The sequence below is a fragment of the Phalacrocorax aristotelis genome, chromosome 4, assembly GCF_949628215.1.
Source record: "Phalacrocorax aristotelis chromosome 4, bGulAri2.1, whole genome shotgun sequence".
Lineage (NCBI taxonomy): Eukaryota > Metazoa > Chordata > Aves > Suliformes > Phalacrocoracidae > Phalacrocorax > Phalacrocorax aristotelis.
In genome coordinates, this window is record NC_134279.1 from 35090616 (window position 1) to 35113734 (window position 23119).

A 23119-nucleotide genomic window follows, 5' to 3' on the forward strand; every position below is an offset into this window, starting at 1 on the left:
TACAACCTGGATAACCATAGGCTGAAACCCAGGTATCAGTCCAAGAGAAAATAATGCAATGATTGACACAGAATAGGATTAACACTGTTAAGGCCAATTTTTCCATAAAAACATGTTGGTTACCACCTATGTTATAAACACCTGTTTTGATGAAGATAAAGTATTGCTGGCATGATGTATTTATTAATACTACAATTTCAAGAGTATGAACACAGCTAGACAAACAATTTAAACCTAAAGTAAGCAAGAATGTTAATTTACATGAGCTATTTCCCAGTGATGGTGACTACCAGTAATACATTCTTGTATTTGCAGTAATACAGAATCCCACATGCACTGAGGGATAAAAGCATTTAAGGGCAGTCCCTATGAAATATGTGACAGACTGTAAATGTATTTGTTCATGTTGTGGTAATTGTTACGTGACCATTCCTAAGGAACTCAAGTAATCATAGAATCGTTAAGGTTGGAAAAGACCTCTAGGATCATCAAGTCCAACCGTCAGCCCAACACCAGCAGGTCTCCTAAACCATGTCCCAAAGTGCCACAGCTACACTTCTTTTAAATACACCTCCAGGGATGGTGACTCCACCACCTCTCTGGGCAGGTTGTTCCAATGCCTGACCACTCTTTCAGTGAATAATTTTTTCCTAATATCCAATCTAAACCTCTTCCGGTGCAGCTTGAGGTTGTTTCCTTTTGTCCTATCACTAGTAACTTGGGAGAAGAGACCAACACCCACCTCACTACCACCTCCTTTCAGGTAGTTCTAGAGAGCGATACGGTCCCCCCTCAGCCTCCTCTTCTCCAGACTAAACAACCCCAGTTCCCTCAGTCACCTCTCACAAGACCTGCTCTCCAGAGCCTTCACCAGCTTCATTGCCCTTCTCTGGACATGCTCCAGCACACGGAGCACTGGAAGTGGATGCCACAAATACAATGCAATGAGTGAAAAGTCAGCATCAAGCTCATGTTTCTGTAAGAGTCCTCCACATATTATTTACTTTGCCTACTTCTGTGCTATTTAGTATTTTTATATAACAGACATGACAACATTTGATAGGACACAGATCAATTGGAGTAAAATTAACAAACAGTAAAGGATCTGATGAGGTACACTGGATGTGAGAAAACGCTATTCAGTACAACAAAGTATCAATTCTTATCTCTAGGTACAAAGGACATAGGCCATATTTATGGAAGGCTCTCTGAAAAAGGCTTGCTTGTTATATAAATGGGTGAATATATAGCATGAACACATTTTAATTGTCATTGGTACAGTTGTTACTGGAGTTTTAATCTCAGTTCTGATATCTAGAATTCAAGATGTGTGTTCAAAAAAATCAGAGAGAGTGTTCAGGGAAGGATCATAATAAGAACAAAAAACAGAAAAATATTCCCAACGAGCACCATGTCCATATTAAGAGACCTTTCAGGAGTGAACTTGATTGCTTTATGTATGCTGGAGAAAAACCCCGCTTGTTAAACAGCTCTTCAGTACAACATGAAAATAATAAGTTGCAATTGTCAAAAAAAAAAAAAAAGACAGATAATGGGAAGGAGGCCAAGTACAGTAAAGGTGCAGAAGTTTAAACACTGATGATAACTAACAAACTATTAATCTAGGCTTGAGGTAGATTTGCCTTGCTGGACTGTTTCCTGTTTTCAAATGGTGAAATTTTTCTAAAAATACTCTTTAGCTTGTGCAGAAGGCAATACAGAGTAGCCTAACATTTTATGCAGGAAATCCTAACAGGTAACCACAAGGACCCTTCTGGATTCCTGGGTGTTGCTGGTGAATGCAGTGAAGACCCTCCTGAACCACCAGTCTTCTCATTTCAAGTATACATGCCTCAGTTATTTGTATGGAGCAGTAGTCCGAAGCAAATATTGAGATATAATTTTATATATGTTAAATAAATATTTACATAAAACATTAATATCTATAAAACTTGTTTTTATATAATGTGTTTTATGCTTCTGGTGAAGTTTATATGGTAGAACACAGTGAGCTTGCTGCTGTCAAGTGGAAATCCTGGTGACAGGCAGCAAATGCACGCAGGATACATTGCGGTGTTAAGTGGGAGCCTTGCCATTTCCTTCCTTAACCACACAGGATCCCGCAAGGCCAATAAGCAAAAAAAAAAAGTCAGATTAGAAAGAGACTTTATTCATTAGTTTATGAGCAAAGGAATAAAAAGAAGAAGGACAAAGAACAGCTATCAAACTTGAGATGAGCTGCACAACACCTACAGCAGTAGCAGTTGCTATTTTATTCAGTATCACAGTTATCTCTTGGTATTTGGTAGTGATGAAAACTGTGTGTTCCAGTAATGCTGTGGACAACCAGACAAAACTAGCAACTGCGTTGGATCAGGAATGTGTGCTTCTGAGGAGCCAGGTTTACAACTGACACACAAACAGTAGTGGATTCAGCCATCACAGCCAATACTGGTGGCACAAAGCAAGTTTCACAGGAGTACAGCATACAGCAAGGGAGCAGGTAGTTCAGAGTTAGGAGACCTGTACTAGACTACAAATACTGAGAACCCATCTGAAAAGCGAAGAGTAAGTCTATCGGGTTCATGTCTCCAAGGATGAGTTTATATTCAAGAGGTAGAGCCAGAAATCACTTGTAAATATCGCTGATGAGTCTACAAATACTCCTTTTTCTTCTCAGAAGTAGCATATTTGTCATGTTTATTTTTGCTCTGGTAACTCATTCATGCTCCAGCACAGCTGTATTTCTACAACATTTCTTAACACAGAATATGTTCCTACGGTTAAATGTTAGTTTATTAATGAATTGGCAACATTAATGTTGCATTATGTCAGTCTTACTGTGTTTCCATGACCTAGAGCAGTGCCAGCTCAAGCAGCTTTCTAAAACTACCTAAAATAGAGTTGCACCAGGAATCAAGAACAACTCCCAGTTACGGGTCGCTACTTAGCTCCCCAACAGTTCTTGCAGGAGCAGAGCCTGGGGACAAAGCACTGATGAAAACGGCCAGCACTGCACAGAAACAATATGCAAAGCAACTATCAGACCACACAGAAATTGTGCATCTATCTGAAAATCTTTCGGACAACTTCGTTCAGGCTAAACCAGTTTGTTTCAGTTTATGTCAAATACACCTTAAAAAAGAAAGAAAAAACTGCATTCATTACCGGAGAATATAAAAAAAAGCTTCAGAACTGACCACCACTGAAAACTATGTTCTGCTCTGTCTGCATATAATTTGAGTACAGTTATTTACAAAGCACTTGAAAAAGTTTCCAATTCAGAGACTTAAAAATATTTTTTTTTCAGTGTAAGCACTTTCTACATAACACATCAAGTCCATACTGGATGCAAGTCATTATACAATACTTTAAGTCTGGGAAAACCAAAGCATTGGAATAAAAACGAGAACTTGAGTTGTAAAATGCCAGTTGAATGATATGAAATATGACGGTATTTCACTCCAAATTAGAAAGCATATATTTCCGTACCTTGAACAGTAGAATTATCAATTTAGTAAATTATGTAATTTAGTAAAAACTCATGTGAATATATGACTTTTCAAAAATGAAAGACATTAGTTGAGATACTTTAGACAAACCAATGAATTACATACTAATCACTATTACTAAAAACATATTGCTGCAGCTTCCAGAAGCAAATGTTCATCCTATTTACCTGTTCTAGCGTTTCTTCAAGACTCTACATTTATGTTCATACTCAAACTTAACTGATTTTTTTTTTGTGGTTTTGTTTCAGTTTACATCAAAATACTAACAAAATTATTATTTACACCATACCCCTGACATACTTTAAATTAGTTTTTTTTGTTTTGGGTTGTGTTTTGTTTGTTTCTAAAAAGTACATTGTATAACTTTGAGGGGGGTTGTTTTTTGAAAGGTGAGAGGGGGCTAGGTATTCTATTACCAATTAATGATTAAGAAAAAGAAATTGGTACATAGGCTTAGGAACAACGTTATTCCACAAGAACACTTGCCTGCTCCACTTTTTTATTAGTCAGTATCACTGCTTTCATTATTCTTTCAGGTTTTGCTGCTGCTAAGAGTTAAGAGCACTCCTCCTTCCTGAAGGATTTGGAAAATATACTAATGTACACTGGTGCTAATATTCAAAAAACATTTTCTTTTTACTGTAAAATGTTAGGTGATATAAGTAGCAATGAAAACGTGAATATTTATTGCCAAATTCTTATTGCAAATCAGTAGTTCTCAATCATTGCATGCAATTTACAAGGTCCTTACAAGCAGGATACCATAAAGACTTTATGTCATAACTTTAACTGAATGACTGACTGGCTAACACTTTTTTTAACCAGTATTTTGTCAATGAACTCAATATAACCTGGCCAGAGGGAAGAACTCAATGTTTCTGTAATATTCCACCCTACTTTTTCATTACAATGTTTTCATCTAAATGAACCAGATATTCTCAGAGAACACCACATATGCACAATTGCTTACCTTCCTTCTTGCCTGCTTTGAGAAGGGAAATAGTATAAATAACCTCAGGAGGGTCTTAAGTGTATGAGTTAGCATGTAAAAATATTTGTAAAGAAACACCTTGATCTTTTGAACATAGTCATCAGAGCTCTATTCCTTAAAATATATAGGAGTATTTGCTCATATCAGATGCATGCAAATAATTTGATTAACAGTAAAAACAGTATAGTTTGTGGACTGCAAAAATTCTTCATAATGATCCCTTCAGGAAGTACAAATCTTTGCTTCATTGTAAAACTTTAAGTTAAATACACAAATTATTTTCCAAAATCCAGAGTTAACAAGGATTAAGAACACAAAAAAATAGTAGTTTCCCACCTTTGTCTTTATGTAGAATGGTGATGACTGGTGAATGGGCAAGTCCATGAGGCTATTGGAATTTGTGACACTGTTACTGTTGGCATGTTCATCTTCTCTACTGCTGTCATCAGACTGATCGAAATCATCACTCTCCTGGTCCATTTCCTCCTCCTCTTCCACCTCCTCCTCTTGATCACCAGCATGTTCTTCATCATCTTCCTCTTGATTACAGGTGGATTCTTCATCCACTGTAATAAGTCTATTGTTATTTTCTTCTAACTGTTCCTGCTGAGACTCATGCCTGTCATCAAATCCAGGTTCTCCTCCTCCTATCTCCCCATTCCTCCCAATGTGCTGCTCCTCTTGTTGTCGTCTTTGCTGCTGCTCCTCCTCTTCTACGACTCGATTCATCTGCTCCTCATCTACTTGGCTTGAGGAAGCATTACCTCGAAGAGATCCACCAGTTCGTCGCCTCTTGCTGCCCACAGAGAGCAGTTCCTGATTCATTTCCAAAAGCCAGCTTGCTACTTCCTGGACCTTGGCTAGGCTATCTGAAGATGCAAATGCTTTCACATTCTAAGGAGACAAAAATAAGTGAGACATTACAAAAGTTACATTTTTGATTAATGTGTTAACAACTTATTTCATTTTATTACTCCTGACAACTTTATATTCCAAGGAAAAAAGAATAATTTCTACTTGACACAAAACTGGAAAAACCTACATGGATTGCAGACAACTTTGTAGCAATCTATCATTGCTTATCTGTCTGATCATGACCTCTGTAAGCACCAGATTCTGCAAAATTCGGAAGAACTACCTGCCCTCCTAAGAACCCACAAGAACCATTAACATTCATGTTGAGAAGATCCAAGTATATGATAAAAATTAGACTAAGCTAATTTTCAAATGGCATTATGTTTTCCCCTCTCATTTCATTACAGGCTTGATCTATTACTCAGAAATTATGAGCTGCTTTTATGCCTTGAGAGCAGGCATATTTTCAGGTGTAACTGAATGTTTCATTTCTTGTTACTATGATTTCCTTTTAGATAAATTAAAAAGCTAACCCCCACTAAAGAACATAGCCTTGTCACTTCCAAGTCTTAAACTGGCCACCGAGACACCCAGTGGTGGAGAGTAGACATCACTGGGTAGCCAGTGCAGCCCAGAAATGGCACATACCTTGCCTGGCAAAAATCACTGTGAGCAGTAAAGCTCTCCAAACTCTAAGAAGTTACAAGAAGTGTTAAATGAGATTCTGAACAGTTAAAAAAAAATGCCATATTTAGATGTGTGTGTGAAAAGAAATTGAGAAATACTAATGCGATTTCCAAATTATCCACACATTCAGCTACACAATATACAAGAGCAGAGGGATATAACACATTCTAGCTGTATCTTAAATTTTGTATTAGATTTCCAGCTATAGAATCTTTCAGGCCGGCACATCCTGACTCCAGTCCCCCTAGGTTCAAGTGATGTGTTAAGTGAAGTCAGACATGAACTCAACAAGTGGTCAGATTCACAGGTTGCGCACGAAAACGTGTAAAGAGAAGATAACTTTTTCATACTGCATAGAACCACAGTGCTTGGGTGTCCATAAGCCACAGCACACTCTCAGCAGGCTACACTGTGAGACTGAGATTCAGAAAGCCCAGCAATACAGTACTGGAAGGGAGCACAACTGCCGAGTGTCCTTGGAGTAGGAGCAGTGAAGGATGAGCAGTGAAATGTGTAAGTTTCCATGAGTACTTCAGCAGAAGGATATATTCTCCCAACCTCTTCTCCCTTCCTTTTTGAGGAAGTCCTCTATCTCTTATAGTGAAAAAAATAAAAACAAAAAACCTAGAGCCTTGGATGATGGAGGTGTGGAACAGATAAACCCCAGCTTTGCTCCATGACATTCGTAAACGCATTCAACTTACTGGTGAGGAGGGAAGAAAGTATCAGAAACTATAGCTCTAAGTAAATTTTAATTGTGTTGTACCATTAAAGTCACAGAAACATGTTTACAGATGTTCTTCAAGTCTTGCATTGAGGAGGATTCGTAGATGGGATTCTGTACACTTGTCCCCTCTTCCTCAGGAAAACATTCCTTAAATCCCAAAGATGTGGTTCTCAAGTTTCCACATACCTACGCAAGTGACAATCACCCCCAAATAAGAGCTCATGAGCTCAAAAGCTGAAACATGTTCCAAAGAAAGTGCCCACTAGTGATTAGCTCCAATCAGTGAATGAGAAGCTAGTACTAAGAGACAGCTAAGCTCCACACGTCAAGGCAAGGACACAATGGAAGCAAGCAGAGGCTGTCCTGACTCCTGCTTTTACCAGTGGAATAAAAGCATTAGGGCACTGGGGTGCACACGACCCAAACCAGAAGCTAATGACTCCAGCCTTGAGTGCAACAGGCATCAAAAGTAAATGCGTTTAATTTTCTATATTTGTAGTAAGTAGCACTTGAGAAAGAGTGCACTCCTCGTGGCATTTAAAGGAAATATTTTCACTTAATATTCTTCCCCAAAGCCTGGAAACCATCGCATATTGGAGTGATGTTTAATAACTCCATTTCATCAAATGTCAAATTCTGTTGCATATATAATCTAAGGCTACTACAACCTATTTATTTAGCAGGCTTGCTACACAGTTTGGACATTATGAACATGACAACACTACATCTGATTTTCTCACAAAAAGATAAAAGATACAGATTTTCTAAAGCATTAAATCATGTAAAAATCAGTAACAAAAAGACCAAACATGAGATTTACATCTTCACAATGTAGCAATTTTAGCTTCCACCACAACTGATTCTCTAAATAGCCATGAATTAAGCTTGAAAGCTCTAATTGCATTTTTTCAGTATCAACAGCATTATTTCAAAGATATGCATCAATTATTGGTTTAGGACTTACTTGATAAAACTGCAAATGCTGCATTTGTTTCCATAATTTAATACATTCAATTTGTATCTATAGGAACCAACATGAAAGGTCAGCATTGAAATATTTAAGTAATAAATGCATGATTCTGCTAAGTGCTTAAGTGACAAAACAACACTATTGTTACTGTTAATATACAAATGAAATTCCAGCCAATTAAAAACATGAACATATACTAGTACTTTTATATATTTTTATTTATTCCTACATTTTTGTAGTGACCATCGATTCACAAAATTAGCTTGTCATAAGTGATTTCAGTTTTACCCTGTATTTGCATTAATAAACTCAACTTGGTTTTTCCAGAAGCCTATAAAATGCATTACCAAAATTTAATTACAAGCAGTGTTACATCAGAAATCAGTGTGCAAAGAGGTGATGTATTCACTAACGAACAGATGGGTGTACATTATCTGAGAGATTTGAAACATTAAAGCTGCCTTCTGTCACGTGTTTTCAGAATTAACTACCGTCAGCTCATACACAAGATACAATCATATCCGTCTATAAGGTAGATAAGGAATAAGACAGAATTTATTATTTTGCAGGAAGAAGTGTGTTTACAAATGAACCACCAGAGAACTAAATTGCTGTGTTTTCAGCTAGTACAGTGTCTGCTTCATTTACACTCTTACAGCCCAAAATGATTCAAAACAGCTAAACCCCAGCAGATCCATAGAGAAAAGCTGTTGCTTTCGTACCCACCTCAGACCACAGAGATTTTTATTTTCCAGACAGACACCAAAACATTGCAATGTAGTGGCAATGTTTCGCATAAACATGCAAAACTCATTAAACTTGGTCAGCAAGTCTAACTTGGCAATCCTCAGGTAAGTTTCATAACACTTGCAGCCCATCATATGGAAAAGCAAAATACAAGGAATCCCTAAGGAAAATGGACATCCCTGGGCTGATCCAACTCTAAATTCAGAGTTGATGAATGCACCCCCACCACCTATATTGGCGATTAAATGCTACTTAAGCAGAGTTCTTCAGCTTTATCCATTAAACTTGCACAGGAGATAGATTATAAAAATAACCCAGAACAACAGTTGCTCAAAACCACCTATAAGAAATGCTAAGCAACACCGGGAAACTATGGAGAAAACTCCTAAGGTTTATCAAGTACAACTGGTTGCATTCTGTGCTGAGAGAGGGCAATCACTTCACTTCTTGCTATACTGCTGAAATATCTCTGTCCCTCTAGTAGATACAAAAGCTGTTAAACATTTTTAACCTATAAAAACGTAACTATGAGAAAATCAGGAATTCTCCATTTGTACTGCTATTTTTTATTATTCCTATCCCTTGAAACTGTAAAGCAAAAAAAAAGGAAATGAGGTGCATGCAGAGAGGTGGGGTGAAGGGTAGAGGGTTCGGTTGTTTTTTTTAACAAAGTATAGCAGAACTTAAAAAGGTTTTAAAGAATTTACTTTGAAATTAGAGAATGAGACTGACTTGGATACTGACCTAAGTCATGCTAATACTGATCAGGACAGCAATTAGTGAAAAGACAGAACAGTTACAGTCACAATATGGTTTATGGGCAGTAGGTGCTCCTAGAATAAACCTTTTTGAGGTTACAGATTTGGTGGACAGAGACAACTAGACTAACCAAAACTTCTATAGATATTTTATTAAATCCTAACATATCAATATAAATATTAATAAAAACTTAGTAAAAAAGCTGAGATATATTAAATTGAGTAATACTGAATTATAATTGGGTAAATAGAACATTAAAAAGGAACATTCCACCCAAGCTAAGGATCTCCTCTGATTTCAACATCCCAATCTACCTTCTGAAAGGAAAATAAAATCCTTATAAGCACACATTACCCAAGACTGAAACTGGCATGTTGGTAACTTAAAGCTAGGTCTACACTAGCAAGCAGTGCAAGCCAACAGAGGCAGACACGCAGAGCTGGGTGGGACTCAGCACCCACAGGAGATGGGCTCTGGGGAGGGGAAAGGGCTGTTATTTTCAGACCAGCTGTGATGCCCAGGGCCTACACTGACCCTCACAGCTGGAGCACATCTTCTGGTTTAATTTCACCCAGAAGGTGCTCTGGGACAGCTGGGCTTTAACTCATTCAGCTGGGGAGCAGGTATGCACAATCAGGAGTTACACTTGAAAAGTATGCTCTTGATCCAAATCCAGACTAACACACCAAGTGCAAATGCACCTAACAACAGGTACAGGAATGACGGGTACGCCCAGTGCTGCCAGCCACTTAAGACCTGTTAAGTCCATTTGAAAAACATACATACAAAGAGAATTAAATGCAGCATCATGCAGGTAGAAATAAAAAAAATGTAATTAAACACTGTAAGATTATGGACTATGTTCTTTAAAAATTTGACCCTGTGGCCATGATAGCTAACAATGCAAAATACGACAATCAAGCAACCCACATGCTGTATTAAATAAAACAATAGATTGATCTGATTACTGGCTATACAGTTTGTCTATGGGAAAAAATTTTGAACAATAGCAAAGTAACAAAACAATCAACATGCAATAACTGGAAACTGAAACTACACAAAGTCAAATGAAGAATTCACCATCTTCTTTTAGCTCATTGTAGTGGACCATTATTCTCATGCAAGGACTTCACGAAGACAAGATACTTCAACTAAAGCCACAACTTAAACAAAAGTTATGAGCTTTAAACAAAAGTTACAGGGGCATAATTTTGCTGCGTTACACAGGATGGCAAACTTGATCATAGTAATGGACTCCACATCATAGAACTCTGAGCTGAATACATTTTACAGAAGAGGAAAATAAACAAACTTTCCATATTTCTTCAGGACAAAATGTTGATTAGAGGAGGATTAACATACAGCTTTAAAAACTTGCAATAACTTTTCATCAAAATAAAATGCATCATTAACAATGGGTCTCATTGTAAAAGTATGCATGCTTTTCCTAAGAACAATAAACTACTTCCAAACACATACACACCTCAAATATCTCTGTCAACTCCATTATGCACAGCTCCAGAACAAATTAGCAGCTAAAAAGATTCTCTGCTCCTGCTCTGCTCTATCACCCTGCCCAGCTAAGCTCTGCCAACACTTTGTGGAGAAGCACACAACTCCTGTTAGATTATAAATTCTCCTGCTCCCTTTCTCACTCTCTCAAGATACTTTTAACAACCAATGGTTATTTTCTCAGTGCAAAGCGGTCAAAGTAACCAACACTAGATGTAAGTACTCCCCTAATTACTTACTTATGTCAAACATAAATCTGACAGCACACAAAACACTAGATTTAGTATTCATTAAGTTTAAAAAAATACCACCATTAAAGTTTCCTGTGCAAATTTAATTAAGCCCAGCTGCCCCTAATCTTCTTGTGTGGCCACTTTTAATTATCCCCCTCATTACTGTAATCTGGCCCCAATTTTCTATCTACCCTCTGAGGCTTTTCAAGTCCTTGCACCCTCAACTCCTCTCCTAAATGTTTCTGAACAAAGGCAATTCCAGTCTTCCCACCACATAAGGTCTACTGTAAGATGCCTCTCCCTTCTGTTCACCTGCTTCTATTAACCTTACAATCCTATTTCCACAACCCTTATCCCTTCTCCCTATTTCATCATCCAAATTTACTTTTCTCTCCCAGGACTGCCTCTTAACACAGCTCCCTCTCTAATCCCATGCCTCTATCTCCCAATCCCTTTTTAGCCCGCAGTGCGACTTTACAGTTGCAGACACTCTGCTCCTTTCTGATCCATTCCCCACAGAAAGTGAAGGGATTTTAGATGGGACACAACAGCTGATAATACATGGATAGTAAAAGCATGACAGAGCAATGTCTCTTGCTATCAGTTATGGGGACGAACACACAGCAGCCATTAAAAAAAACTTGGCTTTAATTTTGGGCTGGAAAGAAAGCGGTATGGAGGACCAATCACATAATCCTACCTCTTTTGGCAGACACAGGTAAAGTATTTAATACGGGATATAATATGAAACAGCACACGAAACCCACTAAAGAATGAAAATGCAAAAAGTAAGTTTAGGAAATGTGTAATCACTACAAGAATTTACATATGTTTATCAGTACTTAAGCTGAGTGGCATGATAAGGAAGTAGAAGAGAGATTAATAGACCTTTCATGAGCAAAGGTTTAGAAGAAACAACTTGAGCTACAAAGCAGTCAACATACTTATTCCTTACATTATGATCAAATACCTATGATCATGTCTCATTACTTTACACAAATTAAGATCTTTTATATCACTAAGAAAGCAAGAGTCCAGCACTCAGATTGCATTCTTCTGACCTTCAGCTACATTCATACATAAATTTCCATCTGCAGATGTCCAAATTCTACTGCTGAATCAAGTAAGATTTTCTGTTCAGTAGATCTTTGTCCTATTAGTGTGGAAGAATAAGTTCTTCTATTTTATGGATCTATCATTTCTTCTCTTACATTTATTTTTTCCATAGAGTTTCCACATGATCTCCATTGGGACACATTTAACATCGTCACAGTACATGAACTTTTAACGTCAATTCTTTATTCAGAAACAAATGATGTTGTATTGCATGAGTAAGAGGATGAACAAGACTTTTCAGCCATCACTGTAAAATCCCAGTCTCTTTGATACAGGTTCACTTAACCCTCACAGACAGTGACCGTGGGTAGACTGGGAAAAGCTGCAAAACATGCACCGTGCTTCCTTGCTGTGTACAGGCACACGCTGACTCATGAGCAACACAACCACCTGCAGGGTTCACGCACACACAAACACAGAATTTGAATGCGTTACAGATCAAGTGGATTCCATGGATCCTTTCTGCAACAGCAAGGCAAGCGTCAAGTCTTAATGCTTTAAGCCAAAACCCCTTTTCTTCCCTCCTCCTGCACTCGCCTCAAAAACAGGACTGCTTTGGCTGAAATCTTACACAGAAGAGATTAACTCAGAAAGACTTCTTGTGGAATGTGTATATGGGAATCAATCGAAGTTAAAGTTATAACAGTTTTTAACGCTCTAGCAAAGAATCATGCTATAAAATGTATTATTAGAGACCCAATGACAAAATTAAAGCAGTCATCACATAAGAGACAGGAAACCACTGATTATTTTTTTTTCTGTAAACCCTTCTCTGTAATTCATGACCTTAATTCTTATATTTGAAGTGTTAAAAAAAAGCCTGTATTTTCATTGTTTTAAAAAGAACAACATCATAGCAAATAATTAGTGAATAGCATGGTACACAAGTTATGTTTTTACCTGAAATTTTGACACTTAAGAAAATTAGAATTACTGTGAGATACTGTGGTAAGGGTGGTGTGGAGATATGAGGGAAATGCAAACCATGAGGGAATTGCTGAAGCCTCCATAACCCAGTAAAAAGAAAACTGTATTGAAAAAAAAATATCAAAATTCCAAGTCCTTTTCCTAAAAGCCATATCCCAACTGACTAGTTATTAATACCAGTACAGTGTTATTGACAAGTGGGGAGCTCATACCCGTTTCAAGAATCCTGTTCATACCTCTTCACTCCCTGAAAGCCAAGACTAATAGTAAGAGTAAAGAAGTTACTCATTTTTAATTCTGCATTGTTATGTTTTCATCAAGAAGAGTGAATGGATATAATTTAGAATAAAATCATTTAAACTCCCTTGAAAGGTATAATGGGAGGCAACAATCCACAGTAGGAGGAGTACATTATGACTGATCTTACTGTGTTCATATAAATAATCATGTTATTTTTAGTAGTTATATTAATAATTACTGTTATACAGAAGATGGCTGGTTTGTCTTTTCACTAACAACGCTAAAGAAAAAGGATTAGGCTGTAAAATGTGACAAGTTAACTATCATGTGCAACTAATGAAAGGCTTCTCTCCCCTTTCCCTCAGAAAAGGGAAAGCAGAAGTAAAAGCTTTGAGTTATTTAAAGGCTGCCAAGTTTTCCAGCAACTATTGAAAACAAAACAGGCAAGTTCTCCATATAATCCTCCATGCCTCCACTTAATCTTTAATATCAAGCAGTGTCCATTTGCTCATTGAAAGGACCTCAACGCTAGAAAAATAAAGCACATCACTTTCAATTACTGTCTTATCCTTTTTGCTTTAACAATTGTACCATTACTTGGGTTCCTGTATTAAAATTTTTACCTCTCTAAAAAAAATTCTTACCTTGCGTAATTAATTAATACCTGGGAGGTGGGTTTTTTGTTGTTTGGGGTATTTTTGTTTGTTTGCTTCCCTCCCCCCCCCCCATTAGATTACTACAAGATGTCTATACCACTATCACTCATGATATAGCAAAAGTACACTTGTTTGCTCAATTTAGAACAGAAAGTTTCTATCTGTTAATATTTTGGTCTCATGTAAACTATGCCTTCTGTGCATACTAAGAAGGAAGAGTTTCTTGCCAAAAGCAAACATTAGATCATACTTACAGCAACATAAACAGAGTATCTTTAGTTACATTAGTTGAGAATCACGGGGGCTGAAAAAGTCTCAGATTAGAAAAACAGGCAGGCAGTTTATTATACTCTTCAAATTTAAAGATGCTGTTGCATGCCTAATTAGCAAAGGCTAGAAGAGCAAAAACAGAATCATCCCAACTCTTTACTTCTTGATAGATACACATGTAATACAGAATTTCTCTACAAAAAAGACCGTGAATCCTCTTACAGTGCAAAGGAAGACTAAGCAATCCTTAAAACTTAACAGGTTTGGATAATTCGGGGGTTGAATTTACCCTTCTTCCCCAAAAGTAAGTAAATGAGGTTTGTGGGTCAGTGGTAGTTGTGATAGCTTTCCAAGCTGGCCCAAAATCTCCACAGCCCTAAACACTGTGTTCCACTTTCTACACATACCTTTCTGCCCCCAAACCAGACCACCTTTATTCCCTATAAGAAAAGTCCTCATGGTCAGTTTTACAGCATCGTCAACACCACTGCATATGGGGACCTCCCCAGCTGCCTGGAACAACAGCTGCTTAGGATGGTTTTATGCAGCTGTAGGCCTTTCATCCATAGGTAAGGAGCGATAAGGATGACACTGCTTTCTAGTGGTAAACTTTGGTTAAGCTATGCTAGGGTGTTACCATGTCATGGAAGGCTGAGTTAACACACATGTTAAGCTACAGGTACCAACAGAAGGAACTGGAAATCTCAACTATGAAGTCCAGAACTATCATTCAGTAACAATTAAGGAAACAAGCAATGTGATCGCTGTGCAGAAACAACTACTTTTTTTTCCCCAACTATCTAGGCAAACAGGGATTTTATCTAACGGACAAGAAGCAAAATCCAATCTCTAAATGCTGAAATGAAAAAAATCCAAAGGCAAGTAACTCTGAGGACAATTATTCACTGTAATAACTTACTAGGAAAATAGTAAATTCATCACCACTTTAAATCTTAAATTAGAAATATACTCCATCTTAGTTTAACACACACGTTCAACAACTGCAGAACGTGCAGCATGTGTGCAGCTACCAAGGCACGCTTAGCTGACCACCTCTCCCTGGGAATATACACAAACAAGAGCTGCTGTTGTCATCTCCTCTCTGCTCCCACAGTGATGTACAGGCAAAATGTTTTACCAAACTGCTGATTAAAACCTGCCTAGTTCCAGCCCAGAGTTATTTCACAACCACCAGGCTTAACATACAGGCTAGCATAGTATGGCAAAACAGCCTCAATACAAATTTTTCTCAGCATCCATATCATCATTGAATGTGGCACTGGGGCTGGGATCCATTTCCAATTGGAAGACCTACAGACCTTAGCAGTACGATATGCTAAACCACTTTACGAATCCATTCACATAGCCTGTTACTTAGCGTGGTGCTGCTTTGCGAAGCTGTATCATAAGAGTAATACATAAGTAACTTCCAAGCAGAGTTGCTCATTATTAATGCAAACTATTCTTAAGGCAAAGGCAAAACAGCATTTGGCAGCAATAACACTGCCATTAAGACTTTTGGTCTGAAAACCTCAAAGTGCTTTATAGACCACTCAGCTGACTTCTCCGTCTCAGTTTCTTTCCTGTCCACTAACCATAAAAGTAATTTTGGGTCCATTTCCCCAAATTAGGGGTTTTTCTGATACTGAATTGTAATTTTACCAGATGCCTGGCAAAACGGTAGCACGATTTCTTGGACTTGATCTCCAATTCAACTAAGGCAGAAGTGCAGCACAAACAGGCAGACATGCAGAACAGCAGGGATTGCCAAAAAAGGGTCAACTTAAAACACAGAGCAGAAAAGGTGGACCAAAAAAAGGTCATCTTTAACTGAAGTGGGGGAATAGACCTGAGGACAAAGAGCAATTAAATTTTGTTGCATTTAAACTTAATTGGGTTAAATTTAAATAGGAGGAAGGGAAGGAAATTAACACCAAGTACTAAACCCTCCCCTACCTCAGAGCTGTTTAAGATACCTCTGATGTGGAATGACAGCACAAACAGATGGAAACACATATACCCCTTACACTGAAAAGCATTCTAGTGGTTAAAAAGATGGTGACAGCAGGACTGAAGTTGTCAAACGTGAGAATCAAGAGCAGTGACTACTATTTAAAAACATTTGTATTTGAACAATTTTTAAAAAGTTTAAAATAAATACCCCGTTACAAGCAGCTCTTATACTACCTCTAATCACCAAGAGTAATCATCTCCCTTTACTCCCAAGAAGCTTCAAGGCACAGAACAGTATTTTCAAGCCTCCTAATAATGACTAACGAAGCAAAGGAGAAGCAATGCAGGTTATCCCATGAAAAGTGCAGCCTCTTCATTCTGTTCTGTCACAGGCCTCTGCATCAGATTAACCCTCTAGAAAAATGATCTATTTATTGTAAAAATAAATAATACCCTAGAGATTAAATAGCGATCCATTAATTTGAACATTACACTTTTTTTTCCCCCCGACTTTTTAAAATTCCCAGTCCGTCTATATTGTTCCAAGTATACAACAGGACAGACAAGGGAAAAGGAACAAAACCCCCAAGTCTTGTCAAGCTATCAACAACATTTTCTATCTCAAGATCCATAGTGGACAATGCTTATTCCAGGCTACTGCTAAAAATATCTATTTTTATTTCCTGATTTTGGTTGCCTATTCTTCACAAAAAGTCTGAAGGACGATTATCGATAATATTCAGCTGTCATGTAGTCCTAATTGTTAGGAAAAAAAAATGAAGTAATTCTATCAGTACTGTTAAAGCAGCTGGGAGCAAAAGGCTGTAATATATTATGGACAAAGATAATTTCTTATTTGTGTTTAGTTCAGCAGAATTATAAACTGAATTTCCAAGATAAGAAAATGTAACTGGGGATCATGTTGGGGTAGAAAACATGTTTCATGCAAGCAACACAAGATAATAAGACTGGTGTATTTTACCATTTTGGTGGGAAAAAAATACAGCTCGGCCTTATTCCTGTGAGGTTGCTCTAAAAGAACAAGGAGTAATAGGCTTTATTCATAAAATACATATCTGTCCGCAGTCCCAATTCATATCTTATGAAATGTTCAATCAGATTTTGTGCAGTATCCGCTGGGTAATATTGTCTCCATTCTGAATACTGTATTTTCAAAGATGAACTCCAAATCAATGAACTCGTTCAATGCCTTTGTATGAACATCTGATAAGGAGACTTTGACCTGCACTTTTTTCTTTGAATAAAAGCAAGAAATACAAAGAGAAACAGAATGGCAGCATTTATCAGAGTTGCTGAAATCTGTTAATACACTTGTTTGTCTACATTTTCAGCATCTTCAGTAGTAGAAAGACGTAAGTAAAACAAGGTCACATACAAAAAAAAAAAAAAGGAAAAAACAACCACACACAACACACCACAACCCCAACCTCCCCTCCCAAGCACAATTATAGTCTCCACATGATATTAAATAAAGCGCAAATGCCCTTCTCGTTAACCTCATGTCTCCAGAACACTGCCTACCACACATTGGTTCCTAAGTGTTATATTCTCTGTGTCACAGGGAAGCTTTCCGGCAGTAGGTCTTAAATGTGACCTTGCAGAACAACAAAGCGCTTGCTGACAAACAGCATGTGAGATTGCCAGGTTTGGAGGAAGATGATATCCCAACCTGTCTAAAAGAATCTGGCCCCAGCCCAAACAGACTCTTAGCAGACTCTACTGGAGAAATGGAAATGGTTGCAATTATTGTTATTGATTTAATGCCCTTAAAATGGCTCTCTGAGAATCTTATTTCAGTAACCAATTAAGCAGTATGGTTCAGCAGCAGGGCATTTGCCTAACAACCTACAGAAACCTAAATTTGCTTGGCCAAAGTGTCTCTGGGGCCAGGAAAGTAACTTTTTTGCATCTGCACAACCAGAGGTGAAGGTAGATGGCTAGATAAGAATGTAAGGTGGCCTACAATATTGATGTCAGGCAGGCATTTGACTTTCTTTTAAATCCTATAGAGCCATCAACTCTAAATATTCCATGCATCTGCTCTACAGCACTTTCCTACTACAGAAAGGTGGTATGAATACAAGCAATAACTAGAGCCAAGACCAATGCAGGAAAACACTGGCCACAGATACAGTGAACAAATAAATGATTTACCTGAACTACCAACTAAAAGAAATATTGATACAGCATGTACAAATATAAACAATCTTAAATTTTGAAATTGGGATCATAATCTGAATGGATAAAAAACCAGTTTGTAGAGAGATTCTTTTCAGAGATTATTGTAATTTAAGGTGTCGCTACTGCTCTGCCACAGTATATTTTCAGTGGAACATTACCAAAGACAAATGAGTGCCCCCTAACCCATTCCAGACAAAATTAGGCAAGCCAACTTAAACTCACCAGTTTCCTCTAACTTATATGATGTTGCTGGCACTGGGTTAAGAATGACCAGCGTGAACTGTCGTGAGGACAGCTGATCTTACACCCTTCCAGCAGAGAGCCCATAACAAGCTAGGGACCAATTAACATCTTACACCACTGCAAAAATAAACACCTACCCATAAGCTTAAAGCTACGCTTTTCAATAAAAGCAAGCCATGCTTCTTTGCTAGCCACATGGATCTAAACCTGACTGTTGACAGAAGTCTCACCAAACCACCATTCTGTCAGAGTTAGCCTGCATGGGTCACCATTTCTCCTGCCTATGTGGAAAGGCATGCAGGGCTAGGACCGCTTCTCTGCTATAGTGAGCCCATCACACCATGGCAAAGAGGAAGAGGCCCCAGTCCACCTTTACTGCAGGCCAGTCTACACTCCTGACACTGCAAGGTCATTGTCAGTGCAGATTCACACAGGCAAAGAGTAACCACCCGCCCTCCCAGACAGCAGTGCTAAACAGCACCAGCTGTATCGATCAAACACAGACTGCACTGCTCCCCGTCCAAACCTAGTGCCTGCCCTTGCTGCTACATCAGCTGCATAGTGCACTGCAAGGGGGAGCAGCTATGCTGATCTTGGACACCAGCACGTGTCTGAAGCAAGACGATGAAGTTGCTCAGGCCTTAAGTGAAGTGTGTGTTGATGTTCAGAGGGAGAGACTTGCCAGATAACAGGTGGAAATCCAAGGCAGCCAAGATGGTACAATCTGTGAGACAAGATGGTTTGTCTCCTACATGCCACAGGGACCCACAACAAAAATAGGGGAGGGAGCCTGAAGAGTCAAACCCTGTTGACACAAGAGAACTGAGCTCTGGATGCACTCAACAGGCACGGCATATTTCTGCATTGGCTGTTCATTTTCTAACAGAGGAAATTGTTCATGAAAAATACTTGTAAAATAACTGACTGATCTAAACTGATTTTTGAGGCCATTATCCAACTAATTCAGAACATGGTTTTATCACTGCCATGTATGAGCGATGTGTGGAACAGTCCAGCTGCTAACAGTTGTATTTCACTACAACTGTTTCTACTGATAGAATGACGAATTGGATGACTTTCTGAATAATACATTGGTTGTTTGTAGCAGCCGCACCATCAAAAACAGGGCATCTACATTTGTCCTTACAGGAAAACCTGGCTGATTAGGTTATGTCCTATGGCAGGCACAGCTTGGAGCCTGCAAAATGGACCTTACAGTAACCATTCTCACCGCAGCAGCCCAAAAAAGCTTTTAGTAACTGTAAGACACTCTCACTAAATAACTCAGCTTTTCAAAAGGTCCAGTCCTACACTGAGGAAAACAGAATATAGTACAAAACATACTGGCAATGTAAAGTCCAAGTCCATCGTGGCCTTCTAGGCTGTGTCTGACATAATTTTTTCGTATAATCTACATGTGGGCTTCCATGTTCTCAGATGCAAGGCTGATTAACAAATGGTACCATTCTGTCCAAAGTTCAGAAATCACTTTTTGGTCACCAGGACATAGGAGTCAGCTATTTGCCCAACAGAGGCAATGATTAGGTATAAATTGTAAAATGTTGTCAAAAACACAGTTGAACTTTCTAAGGTATTACATTCCCATTCCTATCATCTCGACATTTGGGAAATATCTGGCAAATACATTTTCTTTTTCCAATAAGAATCGTGGAAAGTAACTAGGCTCTAAGAAATGCTTTCATTTCCTAGTAACATTACATGTAGATCATATATTTTTATCAAAGCCTGGCAAGAACATATTTTCTACTTGTAACTGTGCAGGGCTCATGTACTGAAACCCATTCCCGTGGAGTTCATAGCCAAACTCAAAGGTGTTGCAGTTAATATGGGGTGATGGTACCAACGGGGAGTCCACAGATCCACACTGACTCCTCAGACACTAGTGAGATCAAGCATATGTTTCCAAGATACCTCATCTTCATGGGTGGGCACTGACCTGAAACCCCTAAGCTCTTTTAGGTGCTACTGCTATCTTGTTTCAATATGTGAAATAACTGCTTTGACACTGCGAGCACCAACTGTTTGACCACCATAGCTCACTCAGCTCCAGCACTCAATCAGTGTTGACCTCTCTGTTGAGGAACTGACAGTTTTAAAAGTACGGGTCAGCTTAAATTTAGGCAGCTGTGGTTCTTTTGGAACTTCTGGTCCAAAGCCACGTTTTACGCAGTGGCCAAATACAGTCTTGCCTTCCTTGATTTTTTTGCCTTGGGGGTGGGGGCGGGTGGGGGAGAAGAATCCTGCTGTACATCTGGCCTGGGAGGTGGAACTGTCCCAGAGAGCAACATTTGCCATGCTCAGCACTAGTGCTCACCAGAAAGAAATCTTAACTGATTTGGAGCTGTCTGTTTAAATGACTTGTTACAAGTAGACAGGAGGAGGCAACTTAAAGTCTAATTCCAAGTCTATTCAGTCCCAGATGATAAATTTACAACACAAACTCATTCAGGCAACTTTTTCTGAATAGTCATATCATCTGGAAAAGGCTTGACTCACAGTAGCAGGATAGTAGGCTGGACATTACTAGGTCTTTCTGCCACTGGTGAAGGAACAGACTGGATGATGAGTACTCCATCATTTATACCCCAACAAGGAAGTATTAAGCAGCTCAGATGCAGACACCATGCATCAACTAGAAATGGCTGACTTCTAGAAATCACATTACCAACCTCAAAAAAGCACGATTTTTATAAGCTTGTACAGAAATTCTCTTAGTTATGCAACAGAACTTGGTGACAAGTCTTTGAAAAATGGAAGAAAGCTTCAGCAGATTTCCTAGCCGGGCTTCTTTAAAACATAACAAATCAACTTTAAAAGTCTGACAGCAGTTTAACAGTTTTTTTTGAAAGATCATTTAGCTGGTCTTTTTCCTTTTTAGCTGTGTGCATACAGTTCTAGTGGGAACTGAAATATCAGCTGAACTTTTTATAACCAGAGATATACTAGGACTAAAACAAGCATCACAGGGAAACTAGCTCACTGAATTAAAAGAACTGCAACAGAGCACTCATACATTAAAAAAAGTTTAGAATAGGTAAGGACTAGCAGCTAACAGAAAGCAAGTGCTCAGCAAGCTCCCCAGCACGCTTGTTCCGCACAAGGTTTATTCTGCTTTCAAAGGAGACTTCCTGACACATTAAAATAAGCTATTTAAAGAATCTTGCAAGAAGAAGTGTGTAGACAGACATGCATACACTCCTCCTGCGGCATAGCTCAGCCTCCCACCCCCAATCTGCTTATCACTGCATCCAACCAGATCTCCTGGCATACCTGCGCACATAAGCATCACTAATCCGCTTCAGTCAGAATGAGCCAGGTTAGCTTACAAGTTTAAATTCTCAGCTAAGCAGATTCGTTTTGCCTGAAACGGATTAGGAAGCATTCGCACGAGCAGCTCCACAAACAGATTAGAGACACGAACAATCTCCTTCAGCAGAGGGACAGGGCAGACAGCACGCGGCTATAACCTGCGATCAGCCCAGCTGAACTTGACTTGAATGCCTACTGCAGCCCAGCAAAGTCCGCCTGGGAAATTAGTAAGAGTGCACTTCAGATTCAGAACCGTCTGTTCTGTTGCACAGCTTCCCCATGTTGATAAGACCCATCAAAAGTGAACTAAGAATATCAACCCTAGTCTTACAAAGTAGCTGGCATCTACAGCCTACGAAGTTTAAGACATAACACACGTCTCTGAAATCGTAAGAACTGTACAAACAATATTCAGAGACAAATGGCCATCACTTCCCTTATTTAATCAGAGAACAGGCTGTAAATGCAATTAAAATGTTAAATATTTTCCAAGGGATAAAATAATTTTATTATTTTTGTTTGACAAATGAATGAGGAAGAGTAGTGGTCAACTAGAATCACCAGAAAGATCCTATCTTGCTACCCTAATTTGTGGGCTTCCTGCTTCTTCAGTGGTCACTTTCATAAGTGAGCATCCTGAGAAAGCTCATGAGGACAGAATGGGGGGGGGGGGGGGGGGGGGGGGAGAGAAGTTTATGCATATATCCAGATGGCAAACTCACCACAGAATTTACTACTTGGCCAGAGTGCTTTACGCTTTACTCCCAAAATAGTATTAAGATTTTTTTTTTAATATCTTCCTGAAATTGTTAAAATAACTTCAGAATTTTAACAAAATATAAACCAAGTCTGCAAATACTCTGAAAGCATAAGCAAAGATATCCCCAGTCCCTACATCAGTGGCTTCAAGGAGATGTGCCATGCAAGGGCATAAGCATTCCACAACTGAAACTGTGAAAAAGGGTCTTCCTAAAGGTAAAGGATTTTGTATTTTTCCTACCATTATGTTGCATTCACATGTGTCTGCTTCTGTTCTGCTACCGCTTCTTGTTACTGACTTCTCCAAGAAGGTCTGAGGGAACAGTTTTGCCCTAACATTCTTTATGAACAAGTAGAAAGCAAAGTGATCAGTTTATACGTAGAGAGAGGCTGAGATACACACAGGACAGCTAAACCGTTCATACTGACG

The 23119-nt window shown here is 38.6% G+C and overlaps 1 protein-coding gene across 2 annotated transcripts in view; it reads right to left on the minus strand.

Annotated features, from left to right (window-relative positions):
* Positions 1-23119, minus strand: part of FBXW7 (F-box and WD repeat domain containing 7) — a 190397-nt gene that overhangs the window by 100810 nt on the left and 66468 nt on the right. For both annotated transcript variants that reach the window (XM_075090932.1, XM_075090934.1), the window contains exon 2: positions 4840-5397. In XM_075090932.1, the coding sequence (XP_074947033.1) occupies positions 4840-5328 (489 nt within the window). In that variant the 5' untranslated portion in view covers positions 5329-5397. The remainder of the gene's footprint in view (positions 1-4839; positions 5398-23119) is intronic.